The 12,153-nt window shown below is 32.1% G+C and overlaps 1 protein-coding gene and 1 long non-coding RNA gene across 2 annotated transcripts in view; one reads left to right on the plus strand and one right to left on the minus strand.

Moving 5' to 3' along the window:
* LOC307191796 overlaps positions 1 to 12,153 on the plus strand; it is a 98,270-nt gene that overhangs the window by 74,064 nt on the left and 12,053 nt on the right. Inside the window, exon 2 of the long non-coding RNA XR_013829836.1 lies at positions 6,114 to 6,166. This is a non-coding gene — a long non-coding RNA (uncharacterized lncRNA). The remainder of the gene's footprint in view (positions 1 to 6,113; positions 6,167 to 12,153) is intronic.
* Positions 1 to 12,153, minus strand: part of HGF (hepatocyte growth factor) — an 80,455-nt gene that overhangs the window by 15,205 nt on the left and 53,097 nt on the right. The window contains exon 10 of the mRNA XM_079931981.1: positions 3,598 to 3,700. Within this exon, the coding sequence (XP_079788107.1) occupies positions 3,598 to 3,700 (103 nt within the window). The remainder of the gene's footprint in view (positions 1 to 3,597; positions 3,701 to 12,153) is intronic.

The raw sequence follows: 12,153 nt of genomic DNA on the forward strand, positions 1-12,153 counted from the left end.
AATATGATTTTTTGACAGATAATTGAGTAACACTTCAGCCTTTCTCATTTTACATCTTAACTAAATTTATTACAGAAGTAAAGCAAAAATACTCTATGTTATAAGACCATGCCCACTCATATAACATCAATATTTACATTTACCTCAGTAACATTAAAGAAGTCAAATTCCACATGGCCATCCTGACCATGTCATGAAAACTATACATCCTAACTTAATTTGTTTTGGATTACTAATTACTACCATGCTTGAACATAATTAATGTGTCATTTTAAAAAACTGGGAAGAGCTTCAACATAGAAACTTGAGCTATCTTACTAAACTTGGATTTACTTTTTGGACCAATACGACAGTAAAGACATACAATACTTACTATGTGACATATTCTATTACAGATGACTTACATATATGCCCTTAGACCAACCTGATGAGACAGGCTCGAAGATTATGCAATTTTGTATTTGACGAAATTGAAATCCACAGAGGACAATTAATTTTTCTAGGGTCACATGGTTTTTAAGCTGTAGAACAAGTGTTTGAACACACGGCTCTTTCCAGAGTCAGTGTTCAAAACCACCACACAGTGTTACCTCTTTACTCAGTCATAGTTTGTACTTAAACCAAAATGGTACCGTGCAACTTAATCATTCATCAGTATCCTACAAGTTGGTTCCAAATGACTTTTAACTATTTCCAAAGGCAAACCTAAACTCAATGAATTGAGTTATAACCATTGCATCCCTGAATAAATATGCGACGTGTTTCCAGTGGTATGCTGGTAAATGTTTAACAACTAGCACTCTGAAGTGTGTATGGGGGCAGAGGGTCTTTATTTGTTGTTCTTGCATATTTCTGTAGTGTAACTGTAACTACTTCCACCATAAAACTGTCAGACTTCTAATATGGAATCACTGAAGGCAGAGTTGGTTACAGTTGTCTTTCACAAGTCCGTGAAGAGCTAGATCCACCCCACCATATTTCTAAAAATGCTTTAAAAAATATCAGTGTTGAAATCAGCATTAATTTTAATCATGCCAATTCTTGCTTAAACTTCTTGAATGAATTCCTTTAATGCTTAGGATAAAACTCAAATTTCTTTTTTTTTTAACATCTTTATTGGAGTATAATTGCTTTACAATGGTGTGTTAGTTTCTGCTTTATAACAAAGTTAATCAGTTATACATATACATATGTTCCCATATCTCTTCCCTCTTGCATCTCCCTCCCTCCCACCCTCCCTATCCCACCCCTCTAGGTGGTCACAAAGCACCGAGCTGATCTCCCTGTGCTATGCGGCTGCTTCCCACTAGCTATCTATTTTATGTTTCGTATTGTATATATGTCCATGCCACTCTCTCACTTTGCCACAGCTTACCCTTCCCCCTCCCCATATCCTCAAGTCCATGCTCTAGTAGGTCTGCATCTCTATTCCCGTCTTACCCCTAGGTTCTTCATGACCTTTTTTTTTTTTTCCCTTAGATTCCATATGTGTGTGTTAGCATACGGTATTTGTTTTTCTCTTTCTGACTTACTTCACGCTGTATGACAGACTCTAGGTCCATCCACCTCACTACAAATAACTCAATTTCGTTTCTTTTTTCTTCAAATTTCTTAACACAGCTTACAGGGTCCTGTATGGTTTTGCCACTGGAGAATTTCTTCTCTGGACATTAACCAAATTATACTGTTTCAAACTTATTAAAGTTATTTCTGATTTTTATACACTTCCATTTTGGGGCTTTTGAACAAGTTATTTCTTCTGCCTGATGTACTTTTCCTCCTACACTTCCTTTGACTAACTCCTTCTTATTACGTATGTCCCAACTAACATCCCTTCCTGTAGGAAAACTTCCTGACCATTTAAGTGTGGGTGTCACTTGTTTGCACCCCCATAACATAAAATATGATTTTCTAATATGACATTGGCATTTGCTGTTTTCTGCCATTCCATACTAGAGTGAGATCCATGATGGCAGAATTCTGCTTAACTTTGAAGTCCTAGAGCTACAGTGTCCAATACAGTAGCTACTAGCCAGAGTAACCACAGAAAAGCTAGTATGTGGCTCGTCCAAATTGAAAGGTGCTATAATTATAAATATACAACAAATTTTGTAGCTTTAATATAAAAATGTAAAATAGCTCATTAATAGTTTTTATGTTAAATACATATTGAAATGAAAAGCTTTAGAAATATTGGATTAATAAAAACATTATTTTAAAAATTTGCCTGTTTAATTTTACTTCTGTAAGTATGGCTACTGGAAAACGTAAAAAGTACAAGTGCGATTACATATGTCAGTTGCATATTTATGTTAGAGAACACTGCTTTATAACTATCACTATTTGTGAAGTAAATTAGTCGAAAAAATACCATCCACTAGTGAGTAAATTTTGAAAGAGAATAAGAACTTTAAAGCTAAAGTGGAACCAGGAGCAAAATGACTCAACTTCTCTGTATCCTTCAATTCTTATTCACACATACAGAAGTATCTTCCATATAGGATTATGATGGTCAAATGAGATAACAACTCACAGAAAGCAACCATGTTGTAGATACTTTATTAAATAACACTACTGGGCTTCCCTGGTGGCGCAGTGGTTGAGAGTCCGCCTGCTGATGCAAAGGACACGGGTTCGTGCCCCGGTCCGGCAAGATCCCACATGCTGCGGAGCGGCTGGGCCTGTGAGCCATGGCCGCTGAGCCTGCGCGTCCGGAGCCTGCGCGTCCGGAGCCTGTGCTCCGCAACGGGAGAGGCCACAACAGTGAGAGGCCCGCGTACCGCAAAAAAAAAAAAAAAAAAAAAAAAAAAAAAAATGACACTACCATTTTTCTTTTAATCCTGCTGTATATATTCCAGGATATTTAATAAAACTCTGTTCTATGTTGCAACTATGTCTCATACGTCTTTTGTAATTTCAAACACACTAGCACTACTGCTGGGGTCAAGTGGAAGATAACTGCTTTTGTTGTGAATATGTCCAATGTCAAAATCTCTAATTCTCTGAAATATATAGATTTTTTTCAATTACATATCCATTTCTTTAATTATAGAAAAATCATGTGTATCAGAATAAAGCTATACAAGGAAACATGTCTCAATAAGTTTTTAGTAGTTAAGTGGAATTTTAAGGTGTGTATATACATGAAGATGGTCACTTATCAATTTTATAAACTAATATTAATAAATAATTATGAGAATATAATCCTATAATATACTATTTGAAACACTAGATTTGGCATTTCATTATACAATATCTTATCCAGTTGTGTAATTGTTTTCTCCGTATGACTATATCATGCTTAAAGGTGGAGCCCAAATGTATGTTAATGTTCTTTTTGTTAATGTTCCTGAGGCACCTGTTACACAGCAGAACACATAGTAAATCCTCAATAAATATGTACTGCTTTGAATTGTTTATTTAAGTTTGCCACGTAGAGAGAAAATGTTAAATTGAGTTGCACAGAACGATCAATCTAATGTTTTTATTAGCTTACTATAATATATAAATGAATAGAAAGAAATACCAATGTACCTCAATATACCTATTTGCTGTTATCACTACATACTATATATTGAAAGAAAGAAATTTACATACCGATGTAAATCTTCCATGTTCTTGTCCCACATCGAACATGTTAGTCCAGATCGTGTTTTGGATAAATTGCCCATATAGTTTTTGCCATTCCCACGATAACAGTCTAAACATAAAATATATGGAAAGAAGACTAATGAATACTAGGGAGTATAGGACAAAGACTTCTTTTACAAGCATATGAATTCATGAAAATCAACATAAAAATTAAAACAAAGCACTGAAATCTGTACAAAGCAAAGACACTTAACTATCTCTCATAAAATATCTTTATTTTTAGTCAAATTTCTTCTTCATTAAAATGAAAGTTTATGTATCAAATTACAAATTCAAAGAAAAAATTAAGTGAGTGGCTCTTAGGGACACCAAAGAAATGAGAATTTTGTGAGTGACATATTTTCCAATAGTTTCTGAAAAATTTTACTCCACAGGAAAGTCACAAGAATGATATAATGAGCACTCGTATACCAGTCACATTTGTTGTGTTTTGATTTTTGTCTTTCGTGAGATTGACATTCTGAGTCATCCAAGCCAGCTGTTTCACAAATGCTCTTTAATTTCATTTTGCCTGATTAGTTTCTCATGAATGAAATCAAGTTAAATACAGAAATATTGCCTAGGTGATATTTTGTCCTTTTTTCAGGATTATTTCATGTGACACATGATGGCAGTTTGTTCAATTATCGTTGATGAGTTTGATAACTTGGTTAAGTGGTATAAAGGAAAAACTTCTCTTCATATATAAGATAAACAAACAAAAAAATTTTGAGGCCTTTGAGGCTGACTACATCCTATTCCCAAACAAATTTTCACAAAATGGCTTAGGCATACTTTGATTAATTTTGCATGAATCAGTTATTACTCTGCTGGTTTTAAAATGATTTTTTTATTTCCTACTTTTCTTTCTTTCTTGTTATTCTTCTGTAAATGAAAGTTTTTCCTTCTCCTCTACTCCTTCCATTTAAGTAGTAGTACTACTACTAGTAGTAGTAGCAGTGGTAGTAGTAGTCTTCTAGTAGAAGTAGTAATGTAAATATGGACTCATGGATTCTCTTTTTATTCAGCATGATATATTATCTATTCCTGTTGTTCATTTTGATGCTCAAATTGTTCCATCTTTAGCCAATGGAAGCCATGTTAAAATGGCTCCTGTGTCTTTTATCATTTCCCATGTGGTTTTATTTTTCACTTTTTCTCAACTGAGCAGTTTGCATTCTATTAAACATTTATAGAAGTGTCCGTATTTGGAATTATAAAAAATAATAAAAAGAAGTTAAGTTCTTTCAAATATGTAAGTTGCAGTTCTACATTTGAAAAGAAACACTATTCCGTATTTTGAAATAATCCTGCATATTTTAATAGTAACTATTTAAGAATTCTGATTTTTATATGAATAAAAACTGTAGTTTTAACTATAAAATATTATCTACAAACGTACGTTAACATTAAGATTATTCTCTGGTTTAAAGTTGGTAAGCCATAGTATATTATCATTGGTTTTAATTATGCTATGTGATTAGAATAAATAAGAGATACAAATTCTAATAAAATTTTTAAATGAGTAATAATTTGTCCAGGAGTTAGTTAATTTAGTAAAAAGGAAATATAATAATATATTCAATAGTCATGTTTTGATATCCATAAATTTGAACTTAGATAGAAAAACTCAAATAGGATAGGATTTGATACAGATAATATATCAGTCATTACCATATACAATAAAATTGTTTTCAGAAAGCATAAATTTGTAAAATCCAATTCTTGTACATATGCAGAATATATCAGTTAAAATATTTTCCTCTGACAGTGCTATTTTTTTCTACATTAGGAAAGGTTAAACTTCTGGCTGTTAGGTAGTAAATTCTTCAGATAATTTCTTACTGAAGAAAACAATTGTGCAATGTGATATATTGGTACTGCTCTTTGATACATTTTTGATTTTACACCTGTGTTTTCTGTATTAGAGAAAGAGATCCTCCTTACCACTACCACCGTTTTATTTGAATATGAGCTAGGTGTTTTTTTTCTTAGCAAACTTTTTTTTAGAATAGTTTTTAATTTACAGAAAAGTTGTAAGTTGGTACAGAAAATTCTAATATACCACGTAGTTCCCCCTACTTTTACTATCTTATATTAGTATGATAGATTTCTCACAACTATTTACCATACTGATGCATTATTACTAACAGAAACCTATATTTTGTTTAAATTGTTAGTTTTTTCCTAGTGTACTTTTTTGTGTCCTAGGATCCCACATGATACCACCTTACATTTAACTGTCATGATTTTTAAGGCTCTTCTAGACGTAACAGTTTTCTCAGACTTTGTTTTTTGATGATCCTGACAGTTTTAAGGAGAACTAGTATTTTGTAAAATGTCCATCAGTTGGGTTTGTCTGATGGTTTCCTCATGATTAGATCTGGGTTATGGGTTTTTGAGAGGAAGACATAAATTTTGAGCACTTATTAACTTGCTGGCATAAGATATTCCAGCTTCACTTTATGTTTTTCTTGCCCCAGGCCTGGAATCTTCAATTTCACCAAGGAGCCATTGTTTATGTTAGTGATGAAAGGTAAGGAGAAGACGTGGGTGCTATGTGTGCTCATTGCTATTTGGTACCATTGTTTCTAGTCCCTTTCATTTGATAGAGCTGGGAAGTGTGTGCATGTGTGTGTGTGTGTGTGTCTTCATGAGTAACTGATCCCTCTGACTCCAGTCTAGCACCAGCGTTCTTCCTTGTCTCCTCTTCATTTGTGTATTTCTTCTCCCATAGTGAGAACCATGATTCTAGGTAACATCAGTATTTTTCCTCATTTTCTGAATTCTCTAATGCACACAAAATAATGTTAAAGCTGCTACATCCTAATACAGCAAAATTACACTTTAAAGTTCAAAAGGTATTTAAAGTTATCTAACTTTAAATGTATTCCAGTGAGGCTATATATAGTCAGAAAATTGTGTTTAAAAATTATTTGGAATTTTTTTCTAAATTCTGTAGTAATGGTATCTATTTGATATACAGATAGGCACATTTCCGTGTTTTTTTCCATCTTTCTTGAGATTACTTTTTGAACATTTAAAGCATTATTAAAACATTAATATTGGTTGATAGTCAAAACTATATGAAAGTGTGTATTCAGAGTGTTCTCATTTTCCCTCTTGCTTCTGTGTCATATTTCTACCCACTACTACCCACCATTACAAGTAACCAATTTCATTAGTTTCTTGTTTATGGCTCTTGTATTTCTTTTTTTTTTTTTTTTTACTTTTTTGGCAAAGATGTATACACACACACATACATATGTAATATAAATATATAATTATATGTACATATATTCTATATATGTATTATTATATCCCATTCTTTATTACTAGTAGTAAATCCGTTTATTTATTACTAATAGAATACCAAATATATATTTTAGTGCTTTGTTTTTTTTTAATTAATAATATACCTGAAAATCACTTCATATTAGTTCATGAAAAGTTTTATCATTCTTTCTGCACATTTGCAGTATTCCATTGTGTGATTTCGCCAGAGTAGATTTGGGTTGTTTTGCTAGTACAGAAAATGCTGCAATGAAAAACTCGTGCGTATGTTTTTGCATATTATTGGAGCTGTATATTCAAATAGTGCATTATTGGTCCAAAAGGTGAATGTATATGTAATTTAATTATTGTAATATTCTGTTCCATAAGGATTTTTATCATTTTGCACTCCCAAGAGCAAAGCATGAGAGTTAATTTCCCCATACAGCTTTGCCAAGATAGTGTTGTCAAGCTTTCCAATTTTTGTGAATTTATATGTGAGAAATAAAAGTCTCATATTATGAAAAATCTCAACACTTATATTTTAGTTTTTTCTTGTTACATGTGAATTTAAGCATAATTTTCATGTATTTAAGGGAATTTTTATATTTTTCTCTAAAGAAATCTTTCTGTTCATGTATTTTGTCCATTATTTAATTTTTTGGTCCTATACCTTTCGCTTTCACAGTTTTTATATATTAAAAATATGTATCTTTATCTGTGATATACATTTTAAGACTTATTTCCAAATTTGTCTTTTGAATTTAAATATGATGGGTCTGTTTATGTTTTTTGCCATGGCAAGTTTTTGATGTAGCTTATTATTTTTTTCTTTTATTGCCTTTAGATTTTTAGTGTTAATTAAAAGCATATCGCCACATCTAAGTTATAAAGGCATTTTTCCAAGTTTACTTCTAGTATATATATGGTATCCCTTTTTACACTACATCTCTTATCCATTTGGAGTTTATTTTCGGGTATGGTGTAAGGCATGGATTTAATTTTATTATTTTTCCAAACGGTACTTTATTGATCCATTATTATATTTTAAAAGTTTATTTTTACCCAGTGACATATAGTGCCACATTTTAAATGTAATCTCAGTAAGGAGTCTATTTTTGGATTCTGTGTTCTGTCAATTTATTTATGTGCTAGAACTACATTCTTTTAATTATAAACTCTTTATAAAATATTTTAACATCTGATAGGGTTATTTACCTCTCATCACTCTTCTTTCTCAAGGTTTTTCTTAGTATAGTTACATGTTTATTCTCCTAGGAAAAATTTAGAATGAAGTTTTTGATATCAGAAAATATCACATTAAATTTACAAATTAGCTTAGATGGAATTGATGTATTTATGATGTTGAGTTCTCATATCAAGAACAAGGGATGTTTTTCTACATGTTAAAGTACAATTTGGGGCTTTCAGTAGTAATTTAAAATTTAATTACATAGATTTCAACAACTTTCCTAAGTTTATTCCTAAGTTTTTCTCAGTTTTGTTTCCTATTATAGATGTAGTTTTCTCTTTAATTAGATTTTCAAAACCATATATGAATGCTATTAATATTTGTATATTAATTGTGTATCCTGCTACCTTAGTGATTTTTTTATTATTTGAATTCAGATTTCCAAGTATATTACTATTATATCATTTTCACAAAAATCTTCTGCCTTTTTACCCAATCAATAAATATGCCTTCTTATCTTATTGTAAAAAATAATATCAACAATGCAATGTTAAAGAGAAATATAATGTTAAATTATATTTACAATATTAAATAGTAAAGGAGATGCTAGACATTCTTGTTTTCTTTTTGACCTTAGTAAGAATACCTCTAATGTTTTCGCATCAAGTAAGTGGTGTTTTTATGACTGAGATACATCTACATCTATATATCTATATGTATGTACTATATATATATATATATATATATATATATACACATATATATATATGAGTGGATATATGGGTGTGTGTGTAAGTATGTGTGTATTCCACAGATTCTTGAGTACTTTTATGAAAAATGCATGAATTTTGTCACAGTAATTTCAAAATCTATTAAGATTTGTTATATGGTTGTTTTTCTTACATCTAAGATGAATTATATTAATGGGTTTCTAAAACTGAACCATTTTTGTTCTCAGCCTAAACGCCACTCAATCATTATGTATTATTTACTTAATTTCTTTATTGAACTGTTCACTCAAATTTCATTTAAGATTTTTCTATTAATATTTACAAATGAGATGTCTATAGTTTTCTTCTGTGATACCTTTATCATGTTTAGGTTTCAATATTATAATTCCATCATAAAAATAATTTGGAAATTTTACTGCATTGGTTAAGCTACAGGGCAATTTACATAGCATTGAGATCACCTGGTCTATGAATTCATCTAGGCATGATGTGTTTGTGGTGGAATATTTTATTAGTAAATTTCCATGTCTCTTCTGTAGGAATGAGTCTAAGTTTTCTTTCTCTATCAGGGTCAATTCAAATAACTTGAATTATCCTAGTATATTACCCATTTAACTTTCATTTTCAGTTTTTACATGAGGTTGTATAAAATAATCTCATGTTTTCCTGTTTCACTGGTTATTTCTGCCTTCATAATTATTATTTCATATATTTTTCCTCTCTTGAGTCAGTTATCTGGTGGTTGTCTATTTTGTTAATTTTTTCAAAGAATCATCATTTGGCTTTATTCATTAGTTCTACTGTTTTCTTTTCTTTACCTTATTAATGTCTGCTTTTATCTTAGTTGTTTTCTTTCGTGTGTTGCTTTTGTTTTACTTTTTCCTCCACCTCTTTGAGTGGGAAATTTCATTTCCCTGTCTTCATTATGTATATTATTGATATAAATATTTAAAGCTGTGAATTGTGTTTTGTTTCCTGCCTTAAATGTACCTTATATAGTATAATACACTGTATTTTATCAGTATTTTTAAAGAAATTCTGCAATTTCAGTTTTCTTTTTTTTAACAGAGTTATTTAATATCCAACTGGAAGAGCTTTTATATATATGTTAAATCAGATGTTGCAAGATTTGAGCAAAAGTTTTTAACTCATCAACCTATATGTGGAATTTATATTTCCTTCTATATAGAGAAGGATAAGAGCAACATCCTTTTGTGTGTGTGTGTGTGTGTGTGTGTGTGCATGCATGCATACATATCAAATATGTAACAATCCATACTACTAGCTTGGCAGTATTATACAATGACATAACTCTCTGTTAAAATTTCACAGCTGTATGTTGAATTGGCTAACAGTGTCTCTTAAGTAGGACTTATTCATTTTCAAATTGCCCCACAGAGCCTAGCACATTGTTGCATAAATCAGGTATAATATATTGTTAAAGAAAAGGAATATAATATATTGTTAAAGTATTAATGAAAAGGAAAAAGCATGGAGTAATGGAAAGGTCATTTTAAGGAGAATTTGAGTGACTCACAGTTGTGCTAATTTGAGAGTTCAGGCAAGTTATTTAAATTCCCTAAAGCTAATTTCTTCATCTATTAATGTGCAGCTCTATTATATAAGCAATAACATCAGCTTAACTTTCAAAACCCCAAATCCTCATATTCTATTACCTGATCTTTGATAAGTGATATTTATGTACATAAAAGCATCTTAATACACATCAGAAGCTTATAAAACAATTGTTCTCACTTGCCTCTATCACTCAGAAATTGTCAGTAATTGTTTAAATGACTAAGGCAGGGACAAAGAAGATCCAGCTGGTACCAAACCTTCCTTAATCATTGGTTTCAACTTTATTTCCAACTGACCTTTAAAGTCTGCCCAAGAACAGTGAAATTGATTGAAAAGGGACTCATCTCTTCTTCCCTCTACAACTGTTTTCCGAGTTGTTCACAAAAAATGGCACTGAGGAAAGTCAGGGGATGGAAGAAGTATGTACAGGGCAATAAATCCATGAAATAGAGTTTTAAATTTGGCTTGGACTTTTTAGAATGATTTAGGACTGACCATGGCCACGACCATCATAATTAAATTTATGTGAAAGAATGTGATTATTTAAAAATCATAACTCCTAATTCATTATATACCAATAAATGCCCAGAGCCCATTATTATTAATTTTTGACAAATGATTTTTTAAACCTATTTCAATGTGACTTTTCTCAACCACTGCTCCACGAAACAATTATTTTCAATGGTGTCTATGTTTCCAAGCACAATGGTGATTTATCCCAAATCCCACTGTTACATATCATCTCTACTACTAACACCCCAGTCCACATCACTCTCGTCTCTTGCCTAAATTACTGAAGCAATCATTCAGTTGATTCCCGTTTTGGCCCTTTGTCAGGAGTTCTGGCTATTTTTCATAATGCGGCCAGAGTCATCCGGTTAAAATTTAAGTCAGACAGATCATTTAGTTCCCATCTTAGAATCCTACAACAGAGTCTCTCCCCTTTCAGAATAGAAGTGTAAATCCTTCCAGTTTCTACTAGGCTTATGGAATTTTAGCCCAGTTGCTCTCTAACCTTGCTCATTCTGTACCAGCCACAATGATGCGCTGTTTCTTTTTTAACTTTTCAAGCACTCTCCCATCTCATGCCATTTTCATTTGCAGTTTCCTCTACCTAGAATGCTCTTTACAAGTATGTGCACGTGGCACATGCTGCTCCCTGACTTATTTCAGGTTCTCCTTAAATGTTACCTTAATATGTAAGATCTTCTCAGACCATTAAAAGATAAAATAGCAACATCCTCCTCCCTCTAACTCTGGGACATTTATCTCTCTAGCACTTACACAAACTAACTTACTATCCCCACCTACTTTTTTTTTTTGCATTACACGGGCCTCTCACTGTTGTGGCCTCTCCCGTTGCAGAGCACAGACTCCGGATGCACAGCCTCAGCGGCCATGGCTCACAGGCCTAGCTGCTCCGCGGCATGTGATATCTTCCCAGCCCGGGGCACGAACCTGTGTTCCCTGCATCGGCAAGCGGACTCTCAACCACTGCGCCATCAGGGAAGCCCCCCACCTACATTTTAATTTTGCTTGTTTTTGTTTCCTGGACATTAGTTCAATGGGGTCAGAGAATTTTGTTTTGTTTACTGGTATATCCACAGTGCCTAAAACTGCCCCTGGCACTAGTATACATTCAAATAAATAAAGGGATATTGAACAAATTAATATATAAAAGAAATCCAACTTCAGGCTTGGTGACTTTGTTTGCTAACAGTGCAACAAGAAATAAGTCTTCTGCTGTAA

This window comes from Stenella coeruleoalba (assembly GCF_951394435.1).
Source record: "Stenella coeruleoalba genome assembly, chromosome: 9".
Classification (NCBI taxonomy): Eukaryota; Metazoa; Chordata; class Mammalia; order Artiodactyla; family Delphinidae; genus Stenella; species Stenella coeruleoalba.